Source organism: Neofelis nebulosa, chromosome 1, assembly GCF_028018385.1.
Source record: "Neofelis nebulosa isolate mNeoNeb1 chromosome 1, mNeoNeb1.pri, whole genome shotgun sequence".
In the NCBI taxonomy this organism is placed as follows: domain Eukaryota; kingdom Metazoa; phylum Chordata; class Mammalia; order Carnivora; family Felidae; genus Neofelis; species Neofelis nebulosa.
Genome location: NC_080782.1, coordinates 43,507,882 through 43,524,411, shown reverse-complemented (window position 1 = coordinate 43,524,411; position 16,530 = coordinate 43,507,882). Strand labels below are relative to the sequence as shown.

General features: G+C 54.1%; 1 protein-coding gene and 1 long non-coding RNA gene across 7 annotated transcripts in view; one reads left to right on the top strand and one right to left on the bottom strand.

Moving 5' to 3' along the window:
• The window catches only part of LOC131506533 (uncharacterized), a 95,318-nt gene that overhangs the window by 21,340 nt on the left and 57,448 nt on the right, over window positions 1-16,530 (top strand). The gene's annotated exons all lie outside the window — the stretch shown is intronic.
• Window positions 1-16,530, bottom strand: part of NDST1 (N-deacetylase and N-sulfotransferase 1) — a 63,266-nt gene that overhangs the window by 27,421 nt on the left and 19,315 nt on the right. For 4 of the 6 annotated variants that reach the window (XM_058720184.1, XM_058720160.1, XM_058720164.1 and 1 more), the window contains exon 2: window positions 4,357-5,255. In XM_058720184.1, the coding sequence (XP_058576167.1) occupies window positions 4,357-4,869 (513 nt within the window). In that variant the 5' untranslated portion in view covers window positions 4,870-5,255. Of the gene's footprint in view, window positions 1-4,356; window positions 5,256-15,389; window positions 15,821-16,530 lie in introns of those variants that run through there. The other 2 variants (XM_058720167.1, XM_058720175.1) reach the window with 2 other exon arrangements.

The window sequence follows — 16,530 nt, the reverse complement described above, 5'->3', positions numbered from 1 at the left end:
GCGGCCGACTTTAGCTCAGGTCATGATCTCTCAGTCCGTGAGTTCGAGCCCTGCGTCGGGCTCTGTGCTGACAGCTCAGAGCCTGGAGCCTGTTTCAGATCCTGTGTCTCCCTCTCTCTGACCCTCCCCTGTTCATGCTCTGTCTCTCCCTGTCTCAAAAATAAATAAAACATTAAAAAAAAATTAAAAAAAAAAAAGAATGAGTAAGTATCAACCAGCGGGAAAGCTGGGGCTACATTCAAAGAACAGCAAGTGCAAAGGCCCTGAGGAAGGAGAGGACTCAAGGAAGAGCAAGAGGCCAGCAGGGTGATCAAGAGGGAGAGGAGGCAATGAGACAGGAATGTCGGCTGGGGCCAGATCTGAGGACCCTGGAGGCTGGAAGCGGCAGCGGAAGCCATCAAAGACTCTATCAAAGGGTTTTGAACAGAGGGATGACAGGTTTCAATTTGCATTTTAAAAAGATCCATCTGGCTGCTGTGTGGAGAATGAGTGGGGTGGGTGGGGCAAAGCAAAGGGGCACCAAATGAGGCTAGAGAGGAAGGTAGAGCCATAGGGAAGACCACCCAGGAGCGCTGGCCAGGGGAGCACTGTACAGGGATATTCAGCTGAGGACTGAGCCCGTGCCCCAGGTGGAGCTGCCTCTCCCCTGAGGGTTTCTTTTGCTAATATCCACCATGCAGAAGTGCTTTTTTCTAATTCCCACAAAGGCTCTGCAAGGTTCTGGCCTTGAAAAATGCGATAAAGGACCTGCATTCAATTCTCCACATACCAGGAGTACCTGCCCACACCCTGTCCTGAGCCAACCTGGAGTGCTGAGACCCAACGCAGAGTCCCATCCTGACAGGCCACTCCGCCCAGCCCCAGGTCCCCAGGACCCCTGAGCCAGCACTGGCCAAACTACTTGGGCCATGTGGGAGCAAAGGCAGTGGGGCCCGGTGACATTTCAGGCGCTATCCGTCACCTGCTGTGGCCTGGGAGGCCACACTGGACCACAGGCACTGGGGGATCCCATTTCAAAGCCCCGTTCCTGAGCTGATAGCCAGGCGCTGGCAGCTCAGCCAGCTGCCCAGCTGGGAGACATCGAGGAAGCGAGAAAGCCAAGTTGCTGATCGTCCACCCCAGTGGGCAATGAAAGGAATGGAGAGAGAGCCTCGGCATCACAGGGACTGGCCCATACCATAGGCCTCCGCCCACCAGAGGGGAACCCCTCCTGTTCCTCAGCACTGAGGACCCGCTCAGGAGACACCAAATCTCCCAGTGGAGTCATCCAGGTAGAGGGAGGAAGGGCCCTGACCTGGGAGTCAGACTCTGATGGTAACTAGCTGGATAACTTTGGGACGCCCAAGGTTCCCAAGGTACCACTTCTGCACGTCTCCGGTCCTCACATCTGTCGGTCTGTTTGCTCTGACATACTCACCTGTGGCTGGGTGGGAAGGCATGAGTGTGGTTGTCAATCTTGGCCCTGACTTACTTCGCTCTGTTACTTCAGGCAGGCATTTCACCTGCTGAGCCTGTTTCTTACCTGAAAATGAAGTGCCTCCTTCACAGGGTGGTTGTGAGAATTGCACACGGTATAGCCGGCAAAGCAATGGGGTCAGTGTGGCACATAGTAGGTGTGCGATAAAAGAGGCTGGGTAGCCCTTGTCAATCCTCTGCCGGGATGTGGTCAGCCCCAGGGCCCCTGGAGTCATGAGGTTGAGCTATGACAATGGCAGGAACCAGGGCTCCCATCCTCAAGGATCTCCTAGGGGCACAAGTCAGAGCCACAAGACAGACAAAGGTGCCCACCAGCTGTGCTTGTTGAACAAGGAGATGGCAAGGCACAGCAGCTGCCACTTACTGGGTGGCAGACGGTGCCACCCGCTGTCATCTTCGACATGGCCCAGTGACGCGGGTGCCGTGATAGGTCCCGCTTTACAGACGGCTTGAATATCCTGCCTGAGGTCGCTCTGCTTAAAAGTGACAGAAAGATTTGAAGCAGGGTCTGGACTTTCCAGCTCCTACTCTTACATGGACCTGGGAATCCAGCACCAGTGGGAATTAGAAAGGGGGAGTCTCCAGACCGCGGGTCCACAAACCCTCTGGGTTTGCAAACCCAATGCAAACCCACTTGTACTGTGGAAAGAGCCAAAAGATGGAACCTGACCACCAGAGGGCTCCATTTGAGCAGAAAGTCCCAGGCCTCTACCTGAGACCAAGCAGGGGTCTTGTCTTACACAACATGGTAGGAAGAACACGAAGACTGGACTTTCCAGTGACCCCACAGTAAGAATGTGAGCGTGTCCCTGCTCCCCGGGGCCTCATGTTCGCCTTCTGTGCAGCAAAGAACTGGGGTTAGACAGCATCCAAGCACTGGCACACCAACTGTGCTCACTGCCTGGTCCCCAGAGACTGTGGGAGTTCTGTGCGCTGATGTAATTTCTACTACATAAATGGCATTTGGGGCCCTGGACCCATCACAGTGTGGTTAAGACTAAAGCCTCTACAGTCAGACTGCCTGGGTTCAAATCCTCGATCTGTACTTATTAGAGAGATGAGGGTAGTCACATTTCTTCACCCCTCTTTGCCTCAGTTGCCTTTTCTCTTAAATCAGGATGCTATCCACCCGCCTTAGAGGATCGTTTGATGAGTGTTATATGAGTTCATTCACATAAAGCACATGGACAGGGCATGGTTCTGGGTGAGCACTCAATAAATGTCAGCCATCGAGATGTTTTCCAGCCCTGGGGCTCTGAATCAAACTTAATGAAGTTCATGGCAGGGAATGGAAGAGTCCAGGGGAAAAGAAAAATCAGACAATGAAGGGAGCCTGAGGTTATGCCACTGTAAAGCCATAAACCAGGCCAGCATTTCCTAGAGGCTGCTCTTTGAAATAAAGGGCTTTGTGATCAAGCCAGCTGGGGAACAAATCTCACCAGGTTGTTCTACTGCAGGACTTCTAAGGGCCTTCAATTTCTTGGCCCACAAAACCTTTTTTAGTGGCAGAGCATCCTGCTGCATTAGTGCATGAAAGGACACACCGGGAGAACCCCTCCCCTGGGTCAGGCTCCTCCCTACCCGGAGCACAGGGCCCAGTGCACATGGGTGGCCACGAGTGCCTGGGGACATATGGGCACCCGTCAGCGGCTATGGGCCATTTCTGACCCACTCCTGCTCCTCTCCCAGCTCACACCAAGCAAGAACCTGCTTCAGGACCTGTCACCTCTGTCTGGAAGGCCCTCTGCACAGAGAGCTATGTGGCTCCTTGCCTCACTTCCTTCCAGTACTTCGTCAAAGACAACCTTCTTGGCCATTCCATCCAAAACAGCATCAACTGCCCATATCCCTCACCCCCTATGCACTTTCCCGGCTTTATTCCTTCCTGTACTTGTCACCACCTGCCACTTGTTTACTTGTTCGTTGTCTGCCACCCACCCCACCCCACTGCACTGAAATGTCAGCTCAGTGACAGCAATGAGGGACTCTGCACACTCTGATCACCATTATGTCCCCAGTGCCTAGCAAAGGATCTGGACACACAGTGAGTGCTTTGTAAAAATTTGCTGACTAAAGAGATAAATGTCCCCACGTACCTCCCTAGGGTCCCTACCACCCATCTTGAAGAGGAGAGTTCTCTAGCCAGAGCCTCTAGATCCCCCCATCCAGCTATTCCCAACTTCCTCCTCCCCACAGACAGCTTCTCCATGGCACATTCAGCAAGGACTCTGATCCCAGCAGTCATTCTCAGTGCCCCACAGAGCCCAGAGTGGTGCACCTGCCCACTGGGATTTCTTTCTCCTCTTTCCCCCAATGCAAAATGGCCCTGTTCCGGAGGTGCATAAAATGCCACAGCCCACCACAGGCAAGAGGAAAGAGTACAGGATCCAGAGCCCAGAGTGTCTAAGACTGCATTCAAATCCTGGCTCTTCCACTTATAGGCTACCTAGCCTCAGACACATAATCCTCCTGAGCCTCGGTTTGCCCATCTGCAAAATGAGGACACACCCCATGCCTTGGAAGGACTGCCATGACGTTCAAGGGACCTAGTCTCTCCTACCTCACACCCATTCCCGAGGCTTCCTTTAGGCAAGTGCCTACTGTGTGCCAGGTCCCCGTGTGAGGCAGGCAATCCCCCTGCCATGTGCTCCTAATAAAAGCTAATACTTAAAAAGCATTTATTAGACACCAGGTACTATGTGCTCCAAGTGCTTTACATGTACTCACCCACTTACCCTTCGTGACCATCCTAGGAGGTAGGGGCTAACATTATACCCATTTTACAGATAGGAAAAGTCAGACATTCAGCTATGGAGCGTAGAAATGGGATTCAAACTCAGCCAGCATTGCTAATGCTTGGGGACCCCAGCCCCTGCGTACCTTGAAGAAGCCGATGATGCCCACACCGTAGGCCACACAGTACTTGTCCAGCAGCTCCCGGTTCCAGGCGTCCAGGTTGACGTACTTGAGGATGTTCTCATAAATGATGAGGGCGAAGCGGCCACGGCCCTTGTCGGTGAGTGTGGGCATATCACCCTTGCCCGGTGCGATCTCCGTGCGGTACTTGAAGCGGCTGGACTCCAGGATGGCCACGACCTCCTGGCCCAGCTGGGAGTAGAGGCTCTCCACAAACACCAGCACCAGTGGGTCCGTGCGGGAGGGGGCGGCCGCCTGTATGGGCTTGAGTGGCAGCAGGCGGCTGGGGGCCACAGGGGGCGGGTCCCCACAGTCAGGCTCAGGGGCGTCTGCCGAGGGCTCCAGGCCCCGCTTCCAGCCATACAGGTAGTAGGCCGAGACAAAAACGCTGAACAGGCAGAAGATGAACAGCAGGAAAAGGACAGCCTGCGGGGACACGTGCCGACACAGCCTGCGGAGGCGCGCCAGGGCGGGCATCCTGGCCCCCAGACCTCGGCCTCCGGAGGCCCCTCTGCCCCGGCCACCCCCAGGCCCCACGCAGGAGGAGAGAGCAGAGTTGTCCACTGACCAACAAATTCACAGTCACTTAGCAAGCGCGGCCCTCAGTGGGCAGCAGGAGTGGGGGATCCGGGCCCCCGGCCCTTCCTCCCAGCCAGGGGCACAGTCCGCAGGCCGGTTGCGCTCCTTCCTTCCTCCGTGCGCCTTTATGTCACCATGGCAAACCCCCACGTGGTCCTGTGCACAGCAGAAGTGCCCCCAGGGCGTCAGGGCCTCCTGGGGGGGCTGGGCAGCGGGCCGAAGGACACGGGGCAGGCCCGGGGGTGCCGCATGCCGCTCGCTCAGTGGGGCCCACGCGGCCAAGGCTGTGGAGAGGAGAGGAGAGCCAGAGGTGAGAAGGCCGAGTGTGGGCTTTGGGCGTCCACTGACTGTGGACACACAGGACCTGACCTAGGTGGGTCCAACTCAAGTGCTGCTGCCTAACCCGGCTCTATGATTTCACACAAGCTCTCGCTCTCTCTCTCTCTCTCTCTCTCTCTCTCTCTCTCGGCCTCAGTTTTCCTCTTTGTGAAACAGGGTTGACAATAGTACCTGCCTCACAAGAGGCTCAGGGATTAGGTCCCTAATCCTAATGTGCATAATGCGCATAAATCACTCAGAGCAATACCAAGCATATGGTGTCCACAAGGGCGGTTGCTATTTATTAGAATTGCACGAGCCCAACACTAGAGCTAGCAAACTCCAGATGCAGGAAGGACAGAGTGAAACAAACATGTGCAAGGCCTGGGAGCCAGAGGTGGGGTTCTGAATCATGGCTGAACACCGCATCCTCACCCACACAGTGCTTCCCCACCCATTTCTCTGTCTGAATGGGCCTAGCAGCCTTATCAGGCAGCCAGAACTTGGGGTTCCTGGGTCCTCTTCAGCCCCATCCCCCGCCCAGAGCCTCCACCTGTATTAATCTCACTGCAGAGTAAATGAAGACCACACACCCACACCCGGTAAACTAAGGCCCCAATTTCCTCATCCCAAACAGCAGCCCCTATACCACGGCCTTCCAGGCTCCCTTAAACATAGTGGAAGCAGCTACTGAAAGCTAGGAGGAGAGAGATGGGGATGGGACAGAGACAGAAAGTGTGAGGGTCTCAGCGGACACAGCCAGGGAGTGAATGTAAGCCTTAGACTTGCCCTAAGGGGTGAAGATCTTAAAAATCCCTCCCAGGCCCAAGACTACACGGTGCCCTGGGGGTGGGTCCAGCATACCAGAGACCAGACAACTGCACCTCTAGGAACTTATCCTAGAGGTTGTAATTTCAGAAGTGTGTAATGATTTCCCCACAAGAAGACAAATCCCAGTGCTATTTACAATAGCAAATGTCCAACAATAGGGGATTGCCCTTAGCAATTACAGTGCAAGCATTAAATAGAAGCCCAGGCAGCCACTTACGTTTACAATATGTGGAAGAAAGACATTTACTGACGTAGAAATATAGTTACCACACATGTTGTTAAAGCAGAAAACACTTGTAAAACACTATGCATGGTCATATTTCTGTTGAAAATTGTTATGCATAAGCCAGAAACTGGTACTAAATCCATACAAACAAACAAAAAGCCAAAATGTTAACAAGGATTATCTCTGAATGATTTTTATTTTCTTCTCTGTTTCCTAATTTTTTTTATAATAACCACTTACTATTTTTGTGAAAATAAGAAAACAAATGGTTTTATTTTTAAAAAAATTTTTAATGTTTATTTTTGAGAGAGAGACAGAGACAGAGAGACAGAGCATGAGTGGGGATGGGGCAGAGAGAGAGGGAGACACAGAATCTGAAGCAGGCTCCAGGCTCTGAGCTGGCAGCACAGATCCCGAAGCAGGGCTCACACTCGCAAACCGTGAGATCATGACCTGAGTCAAAGTTGGACATTTAACCAACTGAGCCACACAGGTGCCCCAGAAAACAAATGTTTTTAAAATATGTGCTCAGGGGCGCCTGGGTGGTCGGTTGAGTGATGGACTCTTGATTTTGGCTCAGGTCATGATCCCAGGGTTGTGGGGTCGAGTGCCATGTGGGGCTGCATGCTGCTTGAGATTCTTTCTCCCTCTTCCTCTGCCCCTCCCCCCTCTCACACACTCATAAATAAATAAATAAATAAATAAAGTGATCATAAGCAAGAGGCAGGACTATGAAATGAGGACATGTCTAGGCCACCAGTGTTGCTCCCAGTTCTGCCAATCACATGCTGTGTGACGCAGAGTATACCCTAACCCCTCTCTGGGCTTCCTGCCTGTTAGAGAGGAGCTTGGGCCAGACGTTCTCTGGGGGCTCTTCCACCTCTGATATTCATTCTTTAATTCAGTCCCAGTCCCTACTATATGTCAGCACCATGGGGAACCCAAGGCAGCCAAGAAAATAGGTTCCTACAATGCAGGGGGACGAGTGTAATAGTGGGGGAAGGGTGTTTGAGAGAACTCAGGGACACCTAACGCCCCTTGAAGCAGAGGGGGAGGATCAAGGAAGGCTTCCTGGAAGAAGTGGTTCCTGAACTGACCAGAAGAACAAGTACAGTCCACCAGGGGTAGGAATGGGGAGAAACGCATGCCTCCGCTTGGAGATAAGGGACTGTGCAAAGCTTTCCAGGGACTCCTTGCAATTCCAGCTGAGAGCAGGGCAAGAAGGAACAGGTCTCCTGGGCGGAGGCTGGAGGGCTGGGGTGACAGTCCTATTTATTTCCAGGTTGCAACTGCGTCCCTTTTCCCACTGATAAGGGCAGCTCTCTGCCCTGTGGCCACAGCTAGCCCCACCTCTTGGCTTGGGGCCAGCACAGTGGGTGGGGAGGTACAGCTGCCTGGATGATGCCCTGGCTGCCTGCCACGCCTGAGGACACCTGCCCACTCCAGCTACCCAACCACACTTCCCCTGCAGGCCTAGGTGCTGTGGTCAATGGCCCTTGGTCTATCGCGTTAACAGACTTTCAGCGTACATGTTAACGATGCAAGCAACAGTCTCAGGCATCTAGGGGTCATAGACCCCTGTAGGAACCTGACAACATTTTCCCATAAAAAATATGCATAGCTGCTGAAAAATCTTGTAACAGTTTCAAGGAGTCCAGACCCCATGTCCCCAAACCTGTCCCTGGACCTGAAGTCCTATGTTAAGAAAGCCTCATGGTTACATGCAGACTGGAGCTTCATTCACACCCAAGCTCAGTCGCCCAGCAGCTGTGTGATCGCAGGCAAGTTATTTAGCTTCTCCGTGCCCCCACTTTCCTAATCTGTAAAACAGCAAAGTTTAACACGCTCTCATGGTTGTGAAAATTACAGGAATCGATACACTGAAAGCACAGAGACCACGCCTGGCACACGGCACTGAATAAGGGTCAGCCGCTCTTACCAATCACTCCAGTTGCTTCCTCAATGTAGGCACAGTGTGGGTATAACTGAGCCCACAAAGCCTGAACAAGCCAGCTCCAATGCTCTCTCTCCAGTCTCTGACAGCCAGTCCTCGGAATCCCAAACCCCCATTTTCAGAGGCCCTGGCTTTTCCCTCGAGCCAGATGGATGAGCAGGGGCCAGATGGTCAGAGGCCAGGAGGCCAGAGAGAAGGCATGGCAAAGCCCAGGCCCAGGAGAGGGCAAAGAGAGAAAGAGAGGGGGCCAACCAGCCCCTGACCCCAGAGAGGCCAAATACTCTGGGGTGAGGGTGGGCAGAGGGCTAGATGCTTCATGAGCCAAGTGCCAGCCACCACCATACTGGCGAGAGGGGCCTCCAGCACTGTCCCCCACTGCAACCTTCTCAAAGGCCTGGCACCAGCCATTCAAAACCTTCCACACCCACCTGCATTCCAGAGCCCCTGTGGCTCAAGGGATGGAGAACTAGGGGGCTTCTAATCCCCTTGGAGCCACCAAGTCCTTCAGGACAGCTGGGGGCTGAGGCCTCAATGCTCCCCCTGCTGCCCAGGGCCTGCTTGGGTCTTGAGGACATTACCAGCAGTTTTCCTAAACTCCAGCCTCGCCCAACCAGTCACCAATCTTGGTCATGCATCTAGGCCTTTGCTAATGAAGTTCCCATTGCTGGAATGCCTCCCCCTCCCCCTTGGGACACTTACTCATCCTTCAAGACCCCGGTTCCAATGTCATCACTTCTCTTAAGTCATCCCTATCCACCACCCCCTTTCCTGCTCCCAAGTCCCATTCCTCAGACTTTCACGGGCCCCATCCCCCTCCATAGTGCCGCACAGGAAAACCAGGACCCTCGGGCCAAGACAGGATGCAAATGTGCATTCTTTGGCTTGCACAGCTTTTTACTTAAATTTGAGATCAGTTATCAACATTTTAACATCACAAGACTTCACATAAAAGTTAGGACTTCTAACTTCTCTTTAAAAAGAACATGTCCAGGGGCACCTAGATGGCTCAGTCAGTTAAGTGTCCAACTTCGGCTCAGACAGGTCAGAGCCTGGAACCTGCTTCGGATTCTGTCTCCCTCCCTCTCTGCCCCTCTCCCACCTGTGCGCTCGCGCTCTCTCTCTCTCTCTCTCTCTCTCAAAAGTAAATAAATAAACTTAAAAAAAAAAAGGGGGCATGTTCAGGGGACCTGGGTGGCTGTCATTAAGCATCTGACTTCTGCTCAGGTCATGATCTCATGGTTGGTGAGTTCAAGTCCCACATCAGGTGAGCACGAGCTCTGCTTTGGGTGAGTCCTGCTTCTGTCTGTCTGTCTCTCTCTCCCTGCATCTCTCTCTCTTTGCCCCTCCAGGGATTCTCTCTGCCCCTCGCTCACTTGCACCCTCTATAAATGAATGAATGAATGAATGAATGAATACTTAAATAATAAAAATAAAAAGAGCACGTTTGGATGACACTGGGCACGCACCCCCAGAGGCCACCATCAGCTGAGGTACGCATTCTCCAGTTAACACAGTCCCATAGTCGACCTCCTTCCTTCATTTGGCTTCCCGCCCAGTCCCTGGGTGCACCTGAGTGTGAGGTCCATGCACAGGAGACTCCAGGTATTTCTATACACAACTCTGCACCCTGTAGGCTCCAGAACCCGGGGCAGGAGCAGGACTGACTGACCTCTGCAGGGGCAGAGGCCCTTCCTGACACCTGGCACATAGGCCCTCCACAAATACTAATTCATTCCTTCTCCTTCCCCACATGCCTGGGTGCCCCAAAGGGCAGGGAAGCCCCCACCACTCTCCCCAGGCCTAGGTTCTAATTGAATACTCAAGATATGAATGACTCATAATGGCCTGTTATTACTCCTAATGTACAGATAAGGAGACTGAGGCTTCAAAGTGAAATGACTTGCCGCAGTCACATAGGAAACCACTAAATCTTGACTCAAATGGGTTTCCTCCCTAACTTCAAAAATTTGGCCTTTCATTCCTCCATGAAACCCAGGGGCTTCTATAATAAAAATAATAACAACAATGATACCATTATAATTATCGCCGTTGTTATTTTCACTGCTACCACATTTCAAACGTTTACCACAAGCCTGGCTGGTACTGTGTTTAGCACTTTTACATGCCATATCTCATTTAAGCCTTAAACTACTGTCATTATTTACATTTACAGTTGAGGGAAATGAGGCTCAGAGAGGTTAAGTCACTTGCTCAAAATCACACAGCTAGTCCGTGGCAGAGCTGAAATTTGAAGCCAGACCCCAGGAGACAGAGGTGGCTCCAGAGCCTGCAGGGACATGTTAGCTGGGATGGGGAGAGCAGGAGGGGGCCTCGGCCACTGAGGCCTCTAGCTCTTAGCCAGGCTCCCACTGTGCTCTCTCAGCCCCAGACCCAGCTCTCCCTGCCAAGGTGCTGGGGATAATGAATGAGATGCTCTGGTTGTCATGGAGATACCATGGCAACGCTGCACTTTCGGGAAATACCACGGTAACTTTGGCCACTGCTCTGGAGTTGAAAGTCACTCCCTACCCCACCCACCCCCCTTACTCCAAAATGCTCTGGTTCCCCCACAATCCTGTGTAGGACCTGGAGAGAAAGGAGGCAAAGGCCAAGGGCCTTCCAGAAACCAAGGTGTTTAGAATCAGGACTGGGGAGAGGGTCTGTCTCTGCCCTGGATGGGCAGGTCAACACCAGGAGTAGGACCAAGAACTCTCGGAGGCTGAGCGTCCTGTGCCTTTCATGGTGAAGCACACCTAATGACCCAGCCCTCACGTTTACCTGGCGTCTACTGTGTGCAGCAGACCTCCTGTGAAGGGCGGCACGTGTCATTCTGTGAGGTGGCCATGCACCAGCTGCTAGCATTACAGTTAAGGGCTTAGACTAGAGCCAGCTTCCTGAGCTTGAATCTTGCGTCCATTATTTACTAGCCTTGTGATCTTTGAGCAAATCCCTCAACCTCTCTGAGACTTGGTTTCCCCAAGTGTAAAACATGCTTTATATATTCGCAGGGCTGCTGCCCAGACTAAAAGAGATGACGTGTGCAAAACAGCGCAGGGCCCGGCACACGGCGATATAGGCTGGTAAAATGATTAGCCATTTAACAGATTTGGAAACTGAGGCTCAGGAAGCAACTGGCCCAGGGCCACCTACCAAATTCACAGTGGATCCAGAAGGAGAAGAAACGGCGTCAGGTTTGGGAGGACATTGGAAGTGGGGCACAGCAGATGGCCCATCCCCTGTCCCCTCGTTGTACTTACAGAGCACCACTAGGCACCGAGAATGGCCCTGGGCACTGGGAAGTAGGCTTTACCAAACCCCAAGGTTTTAGGTTTCTGGTGTGAAGCTGCTGCAGGGTAAAATGCAGGAAGGTCCCTGCAGCCCCGGGTGCTCACCTAGCCCAGCTTTTATTTCCGGCCTGGGTCATTCCTGACACCCTCCCCAGATGCCCCATACTCCTATGCATATAGACGCACGGGCAAACTCACAAGGTGCCGACACGTTCAAATGGTGTCGTCACAGCCATCTGGGCCACAGGCACAAGTACGGGGTGGGGAGCTGAAGGAGGTGCAGGAAGAGCCCCGCAAACAGCCTCAGAAGTATGTGAATGGGCATCCGGGCCTGGGGGAGGAGGGCTGGCTGCAGGCCTGGGCAGTGGCAGCCCCACAGGCAATCCCAGGGCCACTCCCCACAGCTGACCCAGCCCCTCCCGGCCTGTCCCACCCCCAGCACAATCACACCCACCACCCACCACCCGGCCACACCCCGAAGCCGCCCAGCTCCACCAGCCACCCGGCCTCAGCCTGCCCCACCCACCACGCACAGTGCAGCACAGAAAATCCTCCACATTTGCTTCCCAGCTGTGCAGGAGTTTCTCCAGCCCAATTACACCCCTGGGAGGCCGAACCAGAAGCAAATCCCTTCCTCTGCTGGAATTCGCTGCACACCCCATCCCCCACAGGCCCGCAGTGCCGCCTGGCCGAGGGCGCAGCCGCTGCCCATCAGTCACCCCAGAGTCCGGAGTCCGGGGCTGCCACCAAGGGACTGTCGGCAGTCTGGCTCAGAGCCTCGGGGCTGCAGTGTGGAGTCCACCCCTCGGTGAGCACATGGGGACACTGAGATCCCGAGAGAGAGAGAGAGAGAGAGAGAGAGAGAGCGAGCAAAGGATCCCCTGCCCCCACGCCCACCTACCTTGACCCATTTTCTTGTCCACTAAAAGCCTGCCCATCCTCCTCCAAGGCCAGCTGTGGCTTTCAAAGTCCTAGATGAGCTCTCCTGCTCTGTGTCCCATCATGCAGCGCTGGATGCGTGCCGCCAGATGCCAGGGCCTCTCGGGACTGGAACACTAGTCCCCCAACCTCACCAAAAGCTCTCCAAAGCAGACGTGGTCTCCTACCCACAGTAGGTGCTCAAGACAGATGTGCCCTTGCCAATTACCTTCCCCTTTGGGGATCCGAGCCAAATGCATCAATGCTAGGAACTCATTTATTGGACACAATATGCCGGTATGACATGCTCATTTAACCCTTACCGCAGCACTGTGACCTACCTTCCCCTCATTTTACAGATGAGGACAGTGAGGCCCAGAGGGGGCGTGCGACTTGCCCCAGCCCACGGAGCTAACGAGTGGGTGACAAGGATCTCGCACAGGCCACCAGCTCCAGAGCCTGTGATCCTCAGCTGTCAGCAACACGGGTCCCCTGTGTTCGCCCGGGACGGCTACCACACTCTACCGCTCTGGACATCCTATTCTCTGCTCCCTTTGAATGGTGCTCTGTCTGTCTTTGTTTTCATCCATTTTATGCATGTTTTAACATCAAAAGCAGCCTCTCACGATCTGTCTTGGAGGAAGACCCACAAATCAGCCATCAATCAACAAGCAAACAAAGCATTCCCTGCTGGTTCACTCCCAGGTTCCTAACCTGGGATTTGTTCTGGGTTCCCCAGCAGGGAATGCTCAACAAAAAAACCTCAGGAACTTAGACCCTACTTGTTGAGAAGCTGTCTTTCCTCCAACAGGCCCGGAGTTGAGAGTTTACCTATGCACTAGCTCTGAAGAAAGGGTTTCGCAAGCAAACAAACAAGACAGCCTGTGGGGAGGGGCGGAGTCAGGAACAAGACAGGTCAGGACCAGCTGCCCCCCAGTCCCACCAAAGCTCCTAACAGACCAAGACGGGGAGGCCCATCACAGGGCATGCTCTTCACTAGCCCATGAAGCTTCCCCAAATAGGGCTCTCTCCACCCAACCCCCAAATCCATCGATGACAGAGTCGAATCCATTCCTATTTTTCTTAGGCTCAGATCATAGGCATTCAAAAGGAATGGAATGATAGTTCCCTGCAAATCTCATAACCTCCCTGCCGGACGGCAGCCAGCACCGGCTGAGCTCCTGATAACTCACCAGCCCCACACTGGGTCAGTGCTGAGAGCCTGCTCTGATCTGTCACACCCAATCCTCACACCCAGAGAGGTGGGGTCACTGATATATGCACTTTACAGATGAGGAAACCTAGGCTCAGAGAGGGTAAGCAACCGACTGAAAGTCACCCAGCTAGGCAGAGGCAGAGCTTAGGATGACCCTGGGCCAGTCCTCCAAGGTGGGCTATTTGTAACCCATAGACAGTCCTTATGCTCAGCATTCCACACCATTCTTGAGTGAGGTCTGTGGCCTAGAGAGGCTTCCTGCCGATGACCCATCCCAGCTACCTAAACACAGGCTGACCCAATTTCTTCAGGAATGGGAAAGTCTTTACTGGCAGAGTAGGACACCACAGTTTCCCAGAAAGGCAAGACCTCAGCCAGAGGGTCCTCACCTTCCCCTGCCCCAGGGGCCTCGGTCACCTCTGACAAGCAGGTGTCCATGTTAGAAAGGGGGCCGCCTCCATGGCCCAGGCAGCAGCCTCAAGTAAAGGAAGAAGAGACGAAGGAGTGAGGGTAAGAAGAAGTAGGACATCTCAACTTCGAGGGCCAACTCGAAGGAAAATGGTGACCAGCATGCCTCACGGGTCTGTGGCACACCAGGTACTATCATGACCCCATTTATTTGTCATTTTTTTCCCAGTGACGTAGAAACAAGTTTATCATGCCCTGAACCTCCCCACCCCCATCTGCCACCCCTGCAGAGGAGCCAAGCAAGGCTGGTCAGTCCCAGCCCCTGTCCTTCCACGGGTCCACCCCAGGTCACCAGATGCCCCCCGAGAGATTCCATAAAGCAGCTGTACTGCTAGGCGGTGGGGAGCGCTCCATCTCATGGGTACAGAAGCCAAAACCCATGTGGGCCTGGGGTCCACATCAGCATCCCAGCCCTGCCACTCGCTCCCTAGGTGCCCCTGGGCAAGACCCTTCCCTTCTCCTCACTTCTGTTTCCTCCACTAGACAACGAGGGGTGTGCACTAGATTGGAAGTTTGTGACCTCCTGGGTTACAGAACTCTTCCAGAATCTATGAAAGCTGTTAGAGGGCTCTCCCCAGACAGATACTGCATTCCAAACAAATGCAGGGTGGCTGTGACCACTCCCCCATCCCCCCCCCCCCCCCAACACACACACCAAATAAGAATAGGGAAACTGCCCAGGAGTCCTGGCTTTGACATGTTGTGGCTTTCACAAGTGTAGACAAGACTGAGGCCATGAATGTGACCTCTCAGCGCCCTGGGACCTCGCCATTCCTGCTCCCCCCAATGGCCCTGCAGTAATCTTTAACTCTTGGACCTGTTGGCTTCCGTGGGTTCACAGGATCGCGGAACTATCAAGAGAAACAGCCCTTCCTTCCTACCCCTCGGCCACTACCTCCTTCTCCTCCAACAGGAATCTGCCAGGTCAGCCCCGAGCCATCTCTCTGGGGCTGCCCCAGGGGCTGAGACACTTCAGGAACCTGCTCCTGGTCCTAAATGCAGACAGGACCCAGGGCCAGGCTTGGGGCCAGGCTGTCCCACTCCCTGCACACCCGGGCCCCTCCTGCATGGCTGTGAACGTGCCCACACTACTGGTGCACACACATCCAGACACACCTGGGAGGACTGGACAGAAGGGAGGGGCCTAGGGGCTGTGGTCAGAGGGTAAGGGAAGGCCGGGGAGAGAATGATAAGACCCACCAGACCTCCAGGCAGCAGCGCTGGGCTCGGCTTCACTTCACTGCGTCCTCTTAATGGCTGCACGATCCTCACTTGATGAGGCCGCACCTAATCCCAGAGCTAGGACAAATGGCATTACTCTCAGCCAGTCCCCTCCCTGGGAGGGAGGGAGGGAAAGAGGGAGGGAGTGGTGGCTCTAGGGCATCCTGAGCCACCAACCATATTCCGGAAGCCTCCAGGCCCCTCACCACCAGGTTCCTTGCCAGAGGCCACCGGCCCCTCCCTCCTGGACCTCAGGAAGAGGATGTCCTGCTTGCTTCTGCCCCACACTCAGGGGCCCCACAACAGGCAGAGGCCCCAGCCTGGAGGCGCCTTCCATGGAGGAGGAGAAAGCACGTCCCTGGCCCTCATGCTGATGGGCCCTCCAGACACTCTCACGAAAGGTGCAGCCGGCAGTGGAGGAACCCGCGCTGGCCGCAAGGAAATCTGCTCTATGGCTACAGCTCCACCTGACTTCCTATGTGAAGCAAGAGCCTTCCCCCTCCAGACCTGCTTCCCCACCTGTCCTGAAAAGAACAGGAAGTAGGCCCGATATGATGATATGATATCCGCTCAGCTATCTGGGCCCGCTGGTGGTGACACTGGCTTCTGGGCCCTGCCCCCATCCCGACTCAGCTGCGGGGTCCTTCCCACTGTCCGCCCAGCAGAGGAGGAAGAAGGGTAACTGCCAGAGTGTGGAAGGTGTAGAATCCAGACCAGCGTGTTGAGGTGTTAGGTGAAAGGGCCTTAGGTAGCCCAGAGAGGAGAAGCAACATGGCCACGGTCACACAGGCAGCTGGAAAAGGGCCAGGCTAGCCTGGCTTTACTCTTTAGCAGTAAACACGTAGGACTGTCCACATGCAGGAGTATCTGCCTTTTTAGAGGACGTCAAGGAGAGCACAAGGCAACTTGCTAATGGCAGAATTCCAGGCCCTGAGAGTCAGGGTAGGAAAAAAAAAGATGGAGTTTTTGTATGCGTGGGCCCAGGGACAGAGACTGGGCTAATTGTCCAAGTCCCCTCATGTCATGTCATAAGGGTGGCCCAGGACCACCTTCCGGGGCCTGGATAAATCCTAAGAACTCCTGCAGGGATTAGCGGCCTTGGCTACCTCTTAACAGCCAC